Source organism: Rosa rugosa, chromosome 6 (assembly GCF_958449725.1).
Source record: "Rosa rugosa chromosome 6, drRosRugo1.1, whole genome shotgun sequence".
Taxonomy (NCBI): domain Eukaryota; kingdom Viridiplantae; phylum Streptophyta; class Magnoliopsida; order Rosales; family Rosaceae; genus Rosa; species Rosa rugosa.
Genome location: NC_084825.1, coordinates 44729760 through 44749214, shown reverse-complemented (window position 1 = coordinate 44749214; position 19455 = coordinate 44729760). Strand labels below are relative to the sequence as shown.

At 40.3% G+C, this 19455-nt stretch overlaps 3 protein-coding genes and 1 long non-coding RNA gene across 4 annotated transcripts; 2 read left to right on the top strand and 2 right to left on the bottom strand.

Moving 5' to 3' along the window:
- Positions 1-317: 317 nt before the first annotated feature.
- LOC133717334 (receptor-like protein kinase THESEUS 1) lies at positions 318-3229 on the bottom strand. The gene has a single exon (XM_062144030.1). It carries the CDS (start codon positions 2908-2910, stop codon positions 364-366), a length of 2547 nt encoding a protein of 848 aa, XP_062000014.1. The 5' UTR covers positions 2911-3229; the 3' UTR covers positions 318-363.
- Positions 3230-11470: 8241 nt separating this feature from the next.
- Positions 11471-12625, bottom strand: LOC133716849 (transcription initiation factor IIE subunit alpha-like). The gene has a single exon (XM_062143502.1). The coding sequence runs from the start codon at positions 12623-12625 to the stop codon at positions 11471-11473; it is 1155 nt and encodes a 384-aa protein (XP_061999486.1).
- A 2162-nt stretch (positions 12626-14787) lies between these two features.
- On the top strand, positions 14788-15864 carry LOC133717110 (uncharacterized). Its single transcript, XR_009849412.1, has 3 exons — positions 14788-15114; positions 15340-15380; positions 15702-15864. It is a non-coding gene; the product is annotated as an uncharacterized LOC133717110 (long non-coding RNA).
- Positions 15865-16905: 1041 nt separating this feature from the next.
- Positions 16906-18894, top strand: LOC133716848 (uncharacterized). Its single transcript, XM_062143501.1, has 3 exons — positions 16906-16955; positions 17111-18000; positions 18617-18894. Exons 1-3 carry the CDS (start codon positions 16906-16908, stop codon positions 18892-18894), a joined length of 1218 nt encoding a protein of 405 aa, XP_061999485.1.
- Positions 18895-19455: the final 561 nt, after the last annotated feature.

Genomic DNA, 19455 nt, shown 5'->3' with positions numbered 1-19455 from the left:
TTCAGAGGCCAGCATCTTCACTATACGTCTTACTTGCTTTTATATTGTTACTGATTTCCTTTAGGCATTCTGATCAGTCTGATTCTACAGTTTCTAATAAAAGGCTGCTTATCCCTCAAAGAGATACATATATCAAGTGGCTACGCTCATGTACCGGAACAAGCAAAGGGGTCAAATGAATATGGAGATTTAAACTTTTCATGCAACGTCAACAAGAATCACACCAAGTATGGATCATTAATGCAGAAAGTATCACTTATCTTCAATTTTCTTTTTGATCTTGAAACAGTAATGTAAGTCAAATAGTATGAAGCCGATATTACATTAGTAACAGTGTGTGACCAGGGGTTACCCCTTTCAGTACTATCTTCCTCTGGGATCCTCCAACTCTGAAAACACTGCACTTGATGTTGTATCAGATGCTTGGTCACTGTGGTCATGACCATCAACATTGCCAATTTCAATTTGCGGAAGCCATTCTGGAATATCGGAAATGTAATTTGCACCATTCGCAGCTGAAGCAGTGAATTGTATAGAAGCCTCTTGTAGTTGAAGAGAATACTCCAAATTCCACAACACATCTCCCATTGTTGGTCTCTCAACCCCATATTCAAGCAAACACTTCTCTGCTGTTTCACCAAATTTTCTCAGTGATTCAAGATTAACATGCCCTACAAGATTCTGGTCCATAATCTTCTCCAATCTTCCTTTTTTTTGAAAGTTCATGGCCCATTCAGCTATATTAACCTGTTCTCTCGGGAGTGAAGGGTTTATAGCAGGCCTAGCACATAATACCTCTAATAAAACTACTCCAAATGAGTATACATCTGACTTCTCAGTGAGTTGCTGCCGACGATAGTAATCTGGATCAAGATAACCAAAGCTCCCCTTCACTGCAGTACTTACATGTGTTTGATCCAAAGTAGGGCCTAACTTTGACAATCCGAAATCAGCCACTTTCGCAGTCAGATTCTCATCAAGAAGTATGTTGGTTGTTTTGACATCTCGGTGAATAATAGTCTCTGCTGCTCCTGTGTGAAGGTAATGCAGGCCTTTTGCAGCTCCTATGCAGATTTCAAGCCTTTGTTTCCATGTCAGTGGAGGAAAATCCGAGCCATACAAATGTTTTCGAAGAGGACCACCAGCCATGAACTCATAAACAAGGATCATCTCATCAAGTTCCTCACAGTAGCCTATTAGAGAAACCAAATGTCTATGCCTCATCTTTGAAAGCATCTCAATTTCTGTCCGGAATTCTGCGAGTCCCTGCTGAGAACGTGGATTTCCACGCTTTACTGCAACTACACTTCCATTTTCTAGCACTCCTCTATAAACCATTCCAAAGCCACCCGCCCCTAAAACCAGTTTCTTGTCGAAGTTATTTGTTGCTTCACTGATATCTGAGAAAGCAAAAATTCGGCCTAAACCAAGCGAAGGCGATGTGGAAGCAGAGCTGTCAATTGAAACTTTAGAATCAGAAAGTCCCACATGGGTAGGAAGTGGCAGCCAGGTTGAACTTGAGCTGCGAGTACTCTGCTTCTTTTGATGGATTTGACGCAGATACAAATAGAAAGCAGCTGACAAAATCACAAAGACTACAAATCCTGCTGAAGAAGAACAAATTGCCAGTAGCATCCACTTTTTCTTGCCTGCTGGGGATTTCAAATCTGTATAATACTCCTCTGGAAGATTCCCATCAAGGCTGTCTCTAGAATTGCTCATTTTCATAATCTCCAAACCATTCAAGATTGCATTGGATGAGAGGTCAGTTAGCATGGGAGGACCAATCTGAACCAATATCTGGTCTGATCCCATTGACACATTTGTCACAAAGTCTATGAAGTAAGCTGCTGACAATGCCATTGTCCTGCTTGAGATATCAAAAGAGTCTAGAGCAGATAGTTGGTTGATATACACATTGAAAAGCAAATGATTTAGAGATGCACTTACAATGTCACAGAAATGCAGCCTAATAAGATAGCTGAAGCCATTTTCAACTTTAAATGCCCATGATATGTTAAATTTCTGATTCAACACATTTGCATCTGCCATTTCCTGAGCTGTGGCATAAACCCAATTCGGTGCAATTTCAACAGACACTCCATCAGGGTATTTGATTGAGCGTGGATTGGCTGTGACATTTCTCGCAGATGCAGCATTGACAAGAAAAGCCTGATCTGGTTCCCATGTCCTCCACAATGTGTCATTCTTGGGGGTTATATGTGGACCTCCCATGTTGATCCTATACGCTGTCTCAAAAGCTACATGACTAGGAATCTCAATATCAGGCTCTAATGGAACCGCCATTATATTGGTACCAGAGAATTGCTCACTTGGCACCGAAACAACCTCTACCGCATTGATGAAAGCAATGGAACCATTCCAAGGTGAAAATGTCAGCACCAATTTCTTAGAACTTGTTCCATCCACTTCAACTACATACTCCTTAACAAGCTTAGAGACTTTGCCTACTTTCGAAAATGAAAACCCATGAAGCAGTGTGAGTCCATTAGCCACTACAGAAAAGACTGCAGATTTCAAGTTGAAATGTGGGTTCTGAATTGGGTAGAAATGCAATCTAATCCAATGGCGGCCAATCTGCTTAGTGCTAAAGCTATAAGATGAAGTTTCTCTAAAAACCTGGGCAGAGCTATAGAGAACTGAGTGGTTTGACTTTGACAAAGGCATTTCATCAACCACCGAAACTGCATTGTGGGTATGCGAAGACAAAGTAACATGTGGGTTCCCAGATTCCGGCTCAAAAACACGGCCATCATCAAGAACCAGTGCATTGTTCCCCCCACAATCAATAAAAAATCTGTCTTGTGGATTAAAAGAAGCATATACAATACATGGCATTGATGAAACACAGAGAATGCAGATCAATAACATCCCATTTGAATAACCCATTGTTGTAACTTCTTTATATGACAAAAACTGAAGGACAAATTGAATGAAAGAATATCATACCTGGGTTTTTTTTGAGTGAGAGAGAGTATGTACTAAAAGAGAGAAAAGGATGTAGCTTTGGGTTGTGTTGAAGGAATCATAGTGATGGCTGCAGTTTCCAAGGTGTAGTCAGTGACTGAAAAATAATAGAAGATTAGAATACAATTAATTGTCAGATTCAAGTCTAAGTTTCATAAATGTGGATGTGATCATATGACTTCCCTGAAATCATTCAATTTTAAACCTCTTCCAGAACTTAAAAAGACCTTCCCTTTCTTTAAGGCAACAGCCAGCAGATTCTCTGTTATTCTTTTTTCTTAAAAAAGAAAATAAAATAAAAAAGGGTTCAGTTAGTGGATTCTCTGTTGAATGTAGATTCTGTTGACCAACTGTTTTCTGGGTCTCTGGACTCTCAGCTATTCAAACCCTTCTCTGCTTCCAGAACAGGTTTAACAAACAGTATTATAGTGATAAACAAATTGTTACAGTATAAACAATAGTTGAAGTGAGCTAAGTTTGCCATGCCAGCTTAATTAATCAGATTAGTTTAGCCAGATTGGGCTACAAAAAAGCTGGTGCTTAACAGAAGCATGGCATTGTTCTTGTGTGATTTTGATAAAAACTAATTAATGTTGATCACATGTCTCCCCAGGCTCCCCGCATCAAAATTTTGTGCCTATAGGTTGTGAGTTGTGACATTATGACATTAAGGTTCATAATTTCATCTTTCTCATCAAATTATTCATCACTAAGAGTTTCATGTAAAATTCAAATAATAAAATAAAAAACTCACTTTTATTTAATGAATTATTCGTTTGCCAAAAATATGTGACGAAATCAAAAATTAAGATACACTCATTTACCAAAAGTCCAAAAACCCCTTGTGCGACCACATTCATTGGAAAAAACCATCCATAAAAATTAAAAAAATGATATGGCTTTGTTGATGACTTATTCGCCCATACAGGCCCATATTGAAAAATACAAAAAGGACAGACATTTGTTGATGAAATTCCTTCATGTTGTAGAGAAACTGAAATTGAGAGGAATTTGCTGTGTATTCTCATTGATAATAGGGGTCTCTTTATATAGAGGATTACAATGCATAGAATCTCAATCGTACAAGGAAAGTAATCGTACATTGAATAGGAATCTAGATCCTTCTAATTTAACCCTATTACCACTAGGTCAAGTAACCTAGAGTTTGGGCCAAACACAAATAGAGATATCCTTAAACACTCCCCCTTGTGTTGTCCAAACGCGGTGCTTCTCTCGTTGCCTCGTTAAAAACCTTGCCGAGTAACAAAAACCCAGTGGGACAAAAATAACCTCGGTCGAAGGGGAAAAAGAGCACAACACACCCTTCACGTTTCGAGACCATACATGTAGACATCTCCCCCTGATGTCTGCATCTCCCCCTGATGACTACGGTCATAGGAGTTCGGATAACTTCCGTAAACGATGCTACCAACATGTTTCTCGAAAGTGGAATTTAGGCAATGACTTAGTGAGCAAATCTGCCACACTATCCTCAGATCGAACCTAGTTCATTTTGATCTTGAGGAGAGTCTGTTGTTGTTGATTAAGCTTGGTGTTGTCGCTTTGATGTAGCCTTACTTCATTTGTTCAAAACAAGCTGCATTATCCTAAATGCTCGTAGGCTCATCTATGGTAGACTTCAAACCACAATTGTTCGAACATGCGTAATTATGGATCCAATCCATATACATTCACGAATCTCTTCGTGAAGAGCAATGGTCTCTGCATTGTTCGAAGATATAGCGACTAGGGTCTATTTCTGTAGACCTCCAAGATATCGCAGTCTTTACCCATGGTGAACACTTAACCAGTTTGGGAATGACCTTTGTGTGGGTCAGAGAGATACTCAGCATCAGCAAAACCTTCCAAAACGCTAACTTCGTTTTGGGATGGGGAGAGGGGACGCAGGCCAATGTTGGCGGCGTTCTTGGTGTGTGATGGGTCCGAATCCATCATCTCTCTGTAGGGATAGAACAAGCCCATATCAATCGTACATCTCAAGTATCGAAAGATATCTTTTACACCAATCCAATGGCGTCGCGTTGGCGCAGAGCTATATCTAGCTAACAAGTTCACAATATATGAGATGTCCGGTCTTGTGCATGGAGCTAAATACAATAATGCGCATATTGTACTTAACTAGGGCATTTCTGCCCCTAGCACATCTTCGTCATCATCCTTTGAACGAAGAGGATCATTTTCAGGATCAAGACTACGGACGATCATGGGGTGCTTGAAGGTTTGACCTTGTCAAAATGCCTAAGCATCTATCAACACGATGCTCAAGTTCCAAACCGAGACATAATCATGTTCTCCCAAAATCCTTCATCTCAAACTCGGATTTCTAGTGTTCAGCGGTTTCCCTTAACTCTTTAAGGGCTTCTAATGAAGATCATGTCCAACATGAACCGCGATAGAATCCGAAACTTGTTATGGAAACGCGTGGGCATATCCCTTCCCAATCAAGTAGTCACTTTAGTGAGCGTTTCAACCTCTTTGTAAACGCGCTCCGTGGTCTAGAGCCACTTGACTTGGGTAAATGAAGTTCACCATGAACCTTCATGTATATTCCGTATCTAGATCCCCATAGAGATACGTAGTGACCACATTTGTAAGCTGCATGTTCAGTTATTCGGAAACTACCAAACTGACAAGGTAGTGGAGTGCAATGACATCCATTACGAGAGAATATGTCTCATTGTAGTCGATTCCAGGGCGTTTTGTGAGAAGCCTTGCGCCATAAGGCGAGATTGTCATCTCTTTTTCTCATCACGCTTTCTAACGAAGACCCATTAGTCAACAGGTTTTATGTCAGGAGGTGTTGGCATCACTAGCTCAGAAAACCTTCCTCTTCGTTAGAGAATCCATCTTAACCTGGATCGCATATTTCCATTTAGGCCAAATCTCTCTACGTTGGCATTCATTCATCAACGGAGCGTGGTTCGATATCATCGGACTCAACAAACTCATGCGCAACGAAATGCGTGACTACATCATCAATTATGATGGAGTTTTTATCCCACGTCTCATGTACACTAGTGTAAGTTTCATAGAGCTCTATATTCTCAGGAATAAGGTTCTAACGTTGAGGCGTCCCCCAACGATAACCATAACCCGGAAGATTCTCATGAGACGGATTATGAGTGTCGATGATCAAAGGATTGGAATGTGTCAAAGTATCCTTCGAATCCACGGGCCTCCCATGCATCCTAGTTGGGGCCATGGCCTGTAACGCCAGAGTGCCACTCTCTATGGCGTTGGCGCCATGCCTACCTCTGTGTAGGGTGGCGCTACGTCCTCTCGTAGGGACGTCCATCATTGCAGGCATGTTTGCAGCATATTTGTGTGATCTCGTCACTTTAGTAGGGATCGAGATGAGACATAGTGGGGACAGGCCACGACAATTCCTGTCGTTCCTGCTGAACATCTGTGTTCTTATCTCCCCCTAACGACGGGAAGACTGTCTCATCAAAGTGACATCCGCAAATCTAGCGGTAAGGAGATCGCCATGCAAGGGCATTAAGTGGCGGACGATTGTTGGAGTCTCAAATCCAACTGAGTTGCCCATTCGTCTGTAAGGACCCATCATAGAGCGATGTGGCTGCGCAATTGGCACATAAATGGCTCACTCAAATACGCGTAAGTACGATACTTGTACCCAGTCACTAGCTGTAACGCAGAGGTACATTGAGTGGCGGTGGGTCGTAGACGAATTAGCATTGCTGCATGCGATATTGCATCACCCCAAGCGGATATAAGGCGGTTGTTGCGCATTACCAATGTCCGGACTACCATCGTAGTCATTTCCGCGAGACCATTTGGGTGTGCTCATGGGAATATGATGTCCAACATCAGTCCCAAATGTAATAACTATCGAAAGTCTTCGATGTAAACTCACTAGCATAGTCAAATCCAATTGACTGAATAGGATGATTCGGGGAGTGAGCCCGTTGTCATATGATGTGTGCTAGGAGTGTTTCATAAGCAGCATTACAAGTGGACAATGGCACAACACGTGACCAGCGTGTTTGCATATCAACCAACATCATGAGATATTTAAACGTCCGCAAGTTGGTGGAATTAGTCCACAGAATCCCTACGGATTCTATGTAAGAACATAATGAGTATTTTCATATCCTTTGCATAGGACGGTCTCAGTCCTAATTTCCCTAAGGAACGGGCTTTGTAAAACGAGCGAGAGGCTTTAGAAGCAACCAATGAGAATTTTGGTTGGGCCTAAGCGTCTGAAACACATATTGAAGCAAAGTTTGTGACTACATCACCCATCATGGTGTCATGACCATGGGAAGTGGCATCAATGGCGTTATAACCATGGGGATTGACATCCATGGCATCATGGCCATGGGTAGCGCCATATATGGCGTTGTCACAAGGGACTTGGGCGGCCATATGGCACCCCAAGACAGCTGCAGCGCCAGATGCTGCAATTGTTGCGGTCTTGCTAAGTCCAGGAACCAATTTTTGATTCTTGCTTCATTTCGCTCGAGGGTGTCCATATGAAGTCTTTAGTAGACGGATCACCATATCATGACTAGGGTGACTTATCCTGTCGAGACAAAGCTAATATGTGTCTAAATCCAAGAGATCTTCTCTCATAACTTTATTGGATTTAATAGCTCGAATAGTGACATAGAGTCCACTAGAGAGACACATAAACTTCTCTAAGATGCGCATTTGTTCGCAATCATTAGAGATATTGCAAAGGAACTCATTTCCGTTCTCTATATGCGTTTTCGCATGGAATCCGTTGGCTATCCTTAAGTGCGAGTTGCCCTAGGAGCGTAGAGAGTTTCTGTGACATTAATCAAGGTGCCATTTGGCAAAGAGACTTGGGCTATTCCATGTCCTTGAATTAATACTGATGGCCCAGCCATCGTAGTCACAAGGTAACATGCTCATGAATCAAAATGGAGTCATAATGAAAAGAACTCAAAATTTTATTCATAAGCCAACGGAGTACATCATTGTCCCTTAATCATTAGGAGAATCTAATCCAAATGCTAGCTAATGCAAAACAATGGTAGTCGTCTAACTTCTTTCGGTAATTCCAAAATAAATGTGACCAGGTGAGTAGAGAGATGTCGGTGGAGCAAGGCTCGCTTAAGTACCACTAATCTCAGAACCTTCCTAGACATCACATTTACTTTGGGTGAGCCTACTTTGAAAAAAGACTAAACCATTGACATTTACTACAAAAATATATGGCAATTGCCTATTACATCTCTTGGAAAAATAAAGACTTAAACAGAATCGGCGATCTATTGATCCCAGCCAGATTTGTAGTCTTCAACCCTTCTCTCTAGATCATCTTCTTGATCTTCTTGTTCCACATAGTGAGCTTCTCTTGCTTTACAATATGCTTTGTAGGCGGTGACAATTTCTTCAAAAGCTCTACAAATGTGTGCCCAATGCTTTGTAGACTCCATTGATTGAGGCGCTTTGAAAGCGTCATTTAGATGGCTCTTAGTGTTGGTGGCGCCACCAACATGGCCAGAGGCGTTGCCTCCCTCTCTCTTTCCACGTTTACCTCTTCGGTTTCGTGTTCGCCTATTTTGGCGGTTACCTTCCCAAGTAGAGCGATTATATGGACCAGAACGTCCAGAAGTATCCCTAATATTAGGGTTTCGCTCTTGGCGCCCTCTCTTTAGGGCGCGACTATAATTGGATTCCGGAATATGCTCTGCTCCCACGGATCTCGAATTATAGTTATTCACAAGGATGTTGTCATGCTTTTCAGCGACATTCATAGCTCCAATGAGCTCATGAAACCTTGTGATTCGTCTTGCATTAACATCGATTCGATAGTTCTTAGCAACCATCAATGCAGAGACGGGGAAAGTAGAGAGAGTCTTCTCAATCAACATCGCATTTGTGATCTCTTTACCACAGAATTCCATTAAGGAATATTACGAAGTGCTTCCGAGTTGTAGTCAAGAACTGACTTGAAATCACAGAAGCGGAGGCTATGCCATCTCACTTCTAGGTCAGGAAGCAGGGAGTCACGGACGTTGCCAAATCTTTCTTCGAGTGAGGCCCACAGCTTTCTGGAGTCTTCTTCATTCATACACTCGTACTGGAGCGAATCATCCATATGACGAGTCATTAGGATGATGGCTTTCGCCTTATTTGCCTCGAAGGCTGCTCTATTTGCTTCCAAAGCTTGAGCTTGCTCAACAGTTAGCACGTCCTGGCTAGGTTTGAGAATCGTATCCAGGATTCCATTGGCCTTGAGATGCTAGCGGACATCACGAACCCACCTGTGATATCCAGAGCCAGTTGTTCCCAATGGAGCAAAGTCCAATTTGTTTAGGTTACTCATCCTGAAAGAGAACAAGAAATTAGGGTTAGTTTCGGAGCGGAAAAAGCTACCACGAAAACATATAAAATTTCTGAGCGTAGTCGCTTCCAAGAAATTAGGAATTTCCGAGCGTAGTCGCTTCCAAGAAATTCGATTCCAAGAGGGATTGGATTAGATCGAAACAATGATGTAAGTGGTCGATCATAGATTCTCTACAAACTCTAAGTTTGGAGATCTCAACAAGCTCCAAGCTTGGAGTGAGCACGAACCCCCACAGTTCGGCTATTGGTCTCCCCTATGAAGAAGAAAGGGGGGTAGAAGAAGGGAGGTTGCAAGTCCCCGAGAAAAGAAGAAGAAAAGTAATAAAAACTTCAAAAACGGGAACTTTTAGAAAAGTTTACCTTAAAAGATGGCCGGAAAAATGTTGTCCTAAGTACTGTAGCTGCCGGAAAAAGTCACCGGAAACTGCAGAAAGTGGCCGGAAAAAGTCACCGGAAACTGCGGAAAGTGGCCGGAAAAAGTCATCGGAAACTGCAGAAAGTGGCCGGAAAAATCGCCGGAAAGTGGCCAGAAGTTGGCCGGAAAAGTGTTGACCGGTCTTTGACCAGTGGGTTGACCGGCGTTGACTGATCGTTGACCGATGTGCTGACGTGGCACGTTGCTGATGTGGCAGATCAGTTTGGCGGCTAGGTGGCTTGGCTTGGCGGCTTGGCTTGACGGCTTGGCTTGGCGGCTTGGAGCCTACTGCAAGTGGGCTCAAGTTTTGGGCTGCAGCAAGTAGACTTGGGCTGCAGCAGATGGACTTGGGTTGTGGCTTTCTCCTTTTTTTTTTTTTTTTTTTTTTTTTCTGCCGGTTCAGGTCATGAAGATTCCGGTGGCCGGTTCGGATATTTTCCGGCCGGTTCTGGGGGCGGGGCCGCCGGTTCTGGACTCCTGGAGTTGAGATCTTCAAGGTGGGCGGCGATGGTTTCTGGGATTTGAAGGCTACGAATTTAGGATTTCAGGGTTAGGGCTCGTGCTGATAACGTGTTGTAGAGAAACTGAAATTGAGAGGAATTTGCTGTGTATTCTCATTGATAATAGGGGCCTCTTTATATAGAGGATTACAATGCATAGAATCTCAATCGTACAAGGAAAGTAATCGTACATTGAATAGGAATCTAGATCCTTCTAATTTAACCCTATTACCACTAGGTCAAGTAACCTAGAGTTTGGGCCAAACACAAATAGAGATATCCTTAAACACTTCAGCAAAAACCTCCCAAAAAACAAGGACATGCATTTGCCAATTTCGTGGACAAAAGGCTAAAAGCCAACCCCTAAAAAATAAGAATACACCTTTGCCGATGAGATTTCAACAACAAAATCCTTTCAAAAAAAAAAAATTTGACACAACTTTGTCAACGACTATTCGTCTGTAACAAAAGGGTTTTTTCTCTTCACATACAGAGGCATCAGTGGCATCCTCATTGATAAAACTATACTGGGGATTATACAATCGCCTAATCACATAACAGAAAACATACAAGAATTTAGATAAGGTCTCCAAAGTGCTTGAAGTTGAAATACATTGTCTCCCATGGAAGTAATTTTGCTTCTTTTTTTTCTTTTTCTTTTTTGGCTCAAGTAACAAAATTTCATACAGATTTCGTATCGTCCAGGCTTGAATAGGTAAGGAAGAGATCCTTACTATCGTCTTATATTAAGAAAAGAAAAACAAGAGTACAAACACAAAATGCATTCTGTCTGGTGTTTTGGTTTAAACTTTGAAGCACAAAGTTCAAACGAGTTGTTGGCCATCTCAGAGATTGGAAAATGATCTTTAAAAAAAAAAATTGGAAAATTATGATATTACTTCCTTCAACAGTTCAACGACATAAACACCCACCAAATACACATCACAGTGCTAACATTTCTCTTCCGTTGACTTCATTTCTCTTAGGGCTCTTGCCACATTTCATCGAGTACGACTTATGAATGCGATCTTTTTCAAGGGTACCTATGTATCCTGTAATAATGGATTTTTTAGAAAAACATAGGGAATTTCCGCATAATTTCCCTTACACTAGCTAGGTTGATATTATTCATTTAATTATACAACTAGCGTCATCCATCACAAAACCAACACAAAATCTCCGTTTACGATCTTCATTGGTAGCCTCTTCAGCCTTCCTGCCAGTCAATATCATCTTCATCCTCTCCTTCTTTCCGATCACATTTTGACTTCATGCCAACCTCGCGAATATTTGCTTCTTCTTCTTGTTGTCTTTGTATTAGAGCACGATAATAAGCTTTATAATACTCCTCCTGTAAAGTACTCTTGCTCTCATTATCTTCATGAGTGTTTGCCTTTATGTCATCTGAAAAATGTCCATGTTGTTCGTGATTTGGAAGGTTATTCATCCCTTGCTTGTTCATCCAAGGTGGCACAATTTTCCCCAAACTTGTAGTAGGATCATCTAATTCCGATTTAATATCGTCGCCCTTGTCTTCTTTAACCCAAGTAACTTCAACTTCAACCTTTGTACCTCCAAAATCATGTCCATCAGAAGATTTAGCTCGCGCTTCCCAATCTCGGAGTGTTCCAAACTGAGGAACAGGTAAATCCTTAACCCTATTAATTTGTTCCATTAAAGGCTTCAGTTGTTCCTCCATATTTCGAAGCATGACTTTCGATTTCTCACGCCTTTGTCTCCTTGAAATATTGCTTTCTTCATCTCCTACTTGTGGAGAAGCTAGCTCATTGTTAGTCTCAACCACCACAAGTTTCCCATTGCATCTTTCACAGTGAAAGTACTCATCATCCTCCATCGAAATCAATCGCAGTGCATCCAAAGCGTTGTATCTGTTCCCACAATTGTGGCATAAGTATTGTTGTACTGTGTTCTTGTCCTCCAATGCATCTTTCAGTCTTTTCTTCATGCGATGCAGTCTGTACCTCACTACATCGTACATCTGAGCATAGTCCAGACAGCAGTAAGAGTAAGTGTGCAACTTTATTTTCTCTTCCCCTTCTTTCTTTGCATGTCGTTCTTTCCTATGGTCTCGAGTGACCAGTTTTTCCTCCTCGAAAAATTGCAAAGTACGACGAAGTTGCTTCGAGTTGAGTTTCAAGTCCTTGGCCAAATCTTCTTCTCTTACCCATTGTCTTCTCGATAGCGCTTCCAGCACAACCACGCCGATTCCTCTATTTTCGACGCTCCGGCCACTCTTGAGCTGAGAATTAGCCCCTTTCGATGAATACGTTGCTATATCATCATCGTACAACGCTCTGGCCGCAAGCTTCACCAACCTGTTGAAAGGCTCGATGCTCGTCATGGTTAATTTTTATGAAATTGCTATCTCCGATCCGTGAATGTATTTGTCTGCTCAGGTTCAACTTTATACAGTTCCTGTATATGGTCTCTTCCTTGTCCCACGAGGATTCCAATTCCTAAAGCAAATTGGAGTTTATTTCTTTCCTTTCATTCGTGGGAAAAATTTATAGGAATATTCTCAAACAATTCTGTGACGAATGCAAGTAGTACGTGAAAGTTCTGACACCCAGGCAACAAATGATCAAATCGGGTACGATTGGCTTTGATATGGGGGATGACGAATGGATGAGTAACCTCAACAATTTTTTTTTAATTTTTTTTTATTAAGGGAGCAGATTTCCATTTATTAGAAAGACAGAATGCCAAATTTCAAAAAAAAAAAAACAAAAAAAAGAAGAAGAAGAAGAGAGCAAGTTGATCCCGATGACAAAGGTCCATAAGAAAATGGGGGATATATCCCAATAAACTAAACATGAAGAATTTAAACCGACGTTTGCCAGAGCATCCGCAACTTGATTTCTTTCTTGGAAAATATGAGAACAAAGAAATTGCATTTGAGAGACATGAAGTACGTGATGAAACATACAATAATGCCAAGCCACATGAATTTTCCAACGAACAAGCTGAGGGGAATAGATGAATATCTAAGAACAAGGGTAGAGTCGATATCTAGCCAAACATACTTCCAATCCCGTTCAATTGCCTTAATAACAATCATCACCTCTGCATCCCCCGAACAAGTGATGTTAAGATTACACCCAAAGACACCAATAAACTCACCCCCTAATTTGCAGAAAACTCCAGCAAAACCAACCTTATAATTACCTGAATCATGATTGAATGCCCCGTCGGTATTAATCTTGATGCAATCAAGAATGGATGGGAGAACGGAGACTAGGGACTCTCTTCCTCCATTGCCATTCATCACCAAATTCATCAACATTCAGGTCAAGGTCATCCTAGCTCTCTCAGCTTCATTAATTCATTCAACATTTTTTTTTTTAATTTCCACCATTTAAATCTTCTTCATTTCATTTGAACTATCAAATTTGTGTATAATCGGAGTTCATTCCAACGCTCGCTTTGCTTCTTCAATCTGAAATTGATTTTGTGTAGAGAGTTTATGTTCAATCGGTCACCGTTGACTCGCAGGGATGACTAGGATAAACACGTGGCATCATTTCGTTGGTCTCGTAAGCCAGCTTCCGATTTTGATTTTGTTTTCGTTTCTTGAGTCCAAGGCAAGGGAAGAACGATTGGCGAATAACCTAACGCTACAGCTTTCTGTTCCCTCCTCCATTTATTATTTGGTTGATTCTCGCGTGATTTCCATTTTTATTCTGATTCTGTTTCCCACTCTTCCTTGTTCAACATTCATATACTTGATTCATTATTCCCATTGCAGCTTGGTTTCCGAATCTCTCTAGCTGTCACCACAACAATTGTGGGCAACAGCCACACAAATATTGCCACGAAATGAAGGAATGGTGGATAATGAGTCATACCCACTGTTTTTGAACAAGTTGGTGTCTATAGCTCCCACGCACAAACCATTAGGGGTTTCTATGTATTATTTTATATTTATGAAAGTCTTCTTTACTAGAAACAATGACTGGGCGCAATTTTCATAATTTTTTTTTACATTTTTTATTATTTGCTTATTGAGTGGGTGTTTTTTTTATTATTAAACTTCATGAGTGAGGGTTGTTTTTTATTTATTTTACGATGAGAGTAGCGAATGGGTGACATCTGTATGCCTCAAAAAATAATAATTAAAATTGGAGGAAGCTAAAGAAAGCCTTCTCTCACTATATCAAATTATTAATTATAGATCTATTCTGCAAAACATCTCTCTCTCTCTCTCTGTTGTTGCCTGTGTTGAATCTAGTGCCATATTTCCTCTCAGATCTACCCATCAACCCATCTGAATCCATTTCTATGGCACTCCATCAGCATTCCGAACTACTTATCAGTCACCAACCAATGATCTCTTTTCTGGTGAGGAGCTCTTTTTTTTTTTGTTGGTGCCTCCATTTCAATTGTTAGATTCTCATGTCCTGGTTGGTAATCGATATTAGGTTGTCTTTTTTGATTGGGTTCTGCAAGTAGGGAAAACCACATCGATCAGGCAACTATCTTCTGATCTAGTTTTTTTGGGTATTTGGTATCTGATGCTTTGATTTTATTGAATATTTAACGATTGTTTATTGGACTAGGCGCTTTATAAGGTTTAACTTCTACAAGCTCAGATCTTCAGGATATGGAACAGAAAGCTGCAACAGAAAACTGAAATATGCCAAGCCCTCCTCCAATCATCATCATGGTTTTACTTTCATTTTTTCAGTTCTTGGAGGACTTGGCATATATATCTTTTGTTTAGCATTTTATTAAATTACAATTGATGCTGATTTTGCAGTCAGTAATATGGAAGAAAGAACTTCAGGAAACGACGAACAAGAGAAGACAAAGATTTGTTACTTGCTCAAGCAGGTAAATTTATGTTATAGCTACACATTATTTGTCATTAATTGACTGGACTCGGAACACTTGAAGAAATCCCAAAATATGCGACATCTCTTTGACTCATTATAGTTTTCATTTGTATTGAAAACGTATATCTAGTATTTTATCGATCTACACGATAGTGTTTCGTATATTATTGACTAGAGTTTCTAGGCTTGGAGAGGGATTTGGTAAACTCTGTCAACTGTGCAGGAACTTGGATAGTTGATGATAAAATAGCCATCAAACCTCAGGTACTTTTCTATAAACCAACATGGTACTGAAATGCTAATAACTACATTACAATTATCGTCATTTGAATTTCTAGGATAAATTAGTTTTACCAAAACCTACAAGCTTAGCCTTCTGTTAAAAACTTGTGATAGTTTACTGCTCTACCATCAAAGTTCTTGTGTTTTATGACTTTGATCATATGGCTTCAAGGGAAATTCAGTTCATGTTGCTTATTACTTGTTAAATCCAAGAAAAATGACAACATTGAAACAATTTAAATTTGTGAATTGAAGATGATTCAATGCCACTGACTAATCAACCGCATCTCATATGCTTGTTAGACTAATCAACGTATTCATGTTCCAAACGGTGAATTTCTGCTATTGCTGCATGTCTCGATCGAACTACAGTATCAGTTAATTGGGTTAGTGAGTCTTTTTCTTCCTATGTTCAAATTAGTCATTGTAAACTGTCTTACACCATTGTTATTGGTATTTAATCTTTTCTCAGACATAATGTGTTAGGAGGTTATCGTTTCAAACAGACAGCTACAAAAGCGTATGATAGAACAAAACTTAAGCACAGGAGCACACAAGAATACGTTACTCACTGAGAAGGTAACCTAACTAGCTATAATTCTAGCATATATATAGTACTGCTGTTTTAAACAATATATATAATTTGTATGCTTGGAGTTGATACCTATTTGATACGCTATTTTTTATTATTTCTGTATCAGGATAATTTATATCAAGTCCAACTCAGAGTATCCAGTTTCCATGTTGAATTTTGAAGAGTCTGAACTGGTGTTCAAGACAATGAGAAGTTAAGGCAAGGTCAATTAGTATATGGTATGTAGAGATTACAGATCTACTTATGTATAAAATTTTCAATCATGTTAGAGCTGTTGTTGGAGGCTGGGAGAAGTTGAGGTCATAAGCCATTTGGTTTGTTGGTTAGTATTTAGAGAAGTATAACACTATTGATGTACTAAAGTTTGCATAGAAAGATTTATTTATCTATTTAGTTGATTTTTACAATATAGGAAATTATTGTTGTATATTCAATACACAGATATTGGATTTTCATTATATATACCAGAAAAAATTTCAGATATTGAGAATTCATTTTAATCAATTTTTTTTTTTTTTAATATTTGTATTGATGAAGACACGAACCCAGCATAAGTGTGGCCATACTAGAATAATATAATACTAACTTTGGCCCCCAACATTTTATATAAAGAAATGGGACCCATCATGTCAAAAATGAAAAACAAGTCACGTAGAGAGTGAAGCGTGGGTATTCTTGCCAAAGCAACCGGCCCACAGAGCACTGACCCAAAGAAACGTGGCTGCAATGTGGCAATGGCTCTTAGACACACACATATGTGGCCTTTGGCCCAAATTTGTCACGAATAGTGTGTGTGGCAGTTGCTTATAATTGTAGTGGTGTGTCTACCTCCATCGAACTAGATTCTATTATACATTGGGTAATTATTATATATGGTGATATTGGCATGAGAAGGAGATTGAGATTTTCACCATGAGTTCCTTGTCTGGAATCTTCAACGACCTCTCATTGCCGCCGCCGCTGTTGGCTTTGCTTCATTTTCTTCCGACTTCTCTCTCATACTGCCTTCTCACAAATCCAACCACTCTTCTACCTCCACCGACTTATCAACTTCTTCCTCATCATGCGTTTCAGCCATTTCGGTTTCTAAGCTTGCAAACTTGTCCTTTATCTCCAGAATTCAAGTACCTGTTCCCAACATTAACTTCCCAATTCCCAATTCCGACTGCAATTCTGGTCCCAAATTGCTGTATTCTTTGGTTGCATCTTCCCCTGCTCTTCTTAAGTTGTATCACTCTGCAGACTTGGGCAAAGCGCCGAACCCAACTGCTTATAAACATGATATATCATCATCTACTTCCGTCCCTGAGGTCTCCTACAGATGGCATTTGCCTGAGCCAAATGCATTAGATGTTTCCGGTACCTCCGATTGTTCATCAGCAAAGATGAGGACTGTGGTGGTTTTGCTGGGATGGTTAGGACCAAAGCAAAAGCATCTTAAGAGGTATGCTGACTGGTATACTTCGCAGGGGTTTCACGCCATTACTTTTACTTTACCCATGGCTGAAATTCTTAAATACCAGCCTGGTGGTAAAGTGGAAGAGCATATTGACTTGCTTGTAACTCATTTGGCTGATTGGTTAGAAGAAGAGCCGGGAAAGAACTTACTTTTTCATACTTTTAGCAACACTGGATGGTTAACGTATGGTGTAATGTTGGAGAAGTTCCAGAAGAGGCACGATCCTTCAATAATGGGCAGGATTCGGGGATGCGTTGTGGATTCCGCACCTGTTGCAGCACCTGACCCGCAGGTCTGGGCCTCTGGTTTCTCTGCAGCCTTTCTGAAAAAGCATAGTGTAGCAACAAAAGGGACCACCAGAGTAGACGCTAGTGAGTCAGGCATGGATGTTTTGATTGACAGCAAAGGAGTGGCACCTAAACCTGCAGTAACTGAGGCAGCTTTGCTTTTAGTTTTGGAGAAGTTCTTTGAGGTGGTTTTGAATCTTCTTACAGTGAACAGGAGGCTTTCTGATATTTTGGGCTTACTGTCAGCACGACAACCAAGCTGTCCGCAATTATATATCTGTTAAAATAACTAATGCACATTGGAATTTTCCAGACCTATCTCTAGTTATCTAGATCATATGTCTAGAGCATGTCTTAGTCTAGAATAATCTTTTTAGTTAATCATGTGTAGTGTGTTCTAGAATTGTCTATTAGTGAGTGGTTAGTAATTAACCACATATGTCAAGTCGGTGAAACTAACCACATAGGGAAGGTCGGTTAATTATGCAAGTCGGTGGACTTGGTCTCTATATATATGTATCAATTAAGCCTTGTATGATAGTAATGAATTAACCAACGTCACCACAGCTCCTCTGTTTTATAACCATCTCCTCTGTTTCTAAACTTAAAACATCTCCTCTGTTTCAAACTTCCAAGTTCTTACCTTAACACCCTTGTCCTAACAAATCTTACACACATTGTCCTAAGAACTAACCTTCTCTACCTTCTAAAAAACCATCAGTGGTATCAGAGCAGTTCCGATCAATTCAGGGCGTAACACTTGAGTCCACCATGTCGACCTCTACATCCAATCAAACATCCCTTCCTCTTCCCATCTTCTCAGGGGAAAATTACGACTTCTGGAGCATCAAAATGAGAACCTATTTTATGTCCCAAGATCTATGGGACATAGTTGACAAAGGGTTCTCAACGCCGGAAAATCCCACCGTGGAGCAATTACGGCAAGAAAAGAAGGAGAAACAAAGAGATGCGAATGCTCTCTACGCTATTCAACAAGCAGTAGATGATGCAAACTTCTCAAGAATCATGGGAGCTTCTACGGCGAAGGAAGCTTGGGACATGTTGAAGGAGGAGTTTCAAGGGACGGCAAAGGTACGTGCTGTTAAACTACAAACAATGAGGAGAGATCTAGAAAACTTGAAAATGAAAGTCTGAGATCGTTAAAGATTATTATTCCAGACTCAAGGAAATTGTGAATCAAATAAGAGCCTATGGTGAAAATATTAGTGAGACTAGAGTAGTCGAAAAAATACTTATTAGTCTCACTGAAAAATATGACCCAATAGTTACTGCCATCGAAAATTCTAAAGACATTCAACTCTTTCGGTGACAGAACTAATAGGCTCTTTAGAAGCTTATGAAAAAAGATTGAGTAGTCGGAATGAAACTCCTGTAGAGAGTGCATTCCAGTCTAAACTCAATCTACGATCTCAGAAATATAAAAAAGATGCAAAGTTGAATGAATCTTCTAGAGGAGGAGAAAGACCCAAAATTTGGGAAAATAAAAAAGATATAAGGGAGAAAAGAAATTATCCTCCTTGTGGAATTTGTAAAAAGATTAATCATAGAGAATTAGACTGTTGGTTCCGGGGCAAACCAAAATGCCGAAATTGCAACAGATTCGGCCATATAGAGAAAAATTGTCAACTCAAGAAGAAACCCCGAGCCAATTTTTCAGAAGAGAATGTGGAGGACGAGCACCTGTTCTATTCTTGT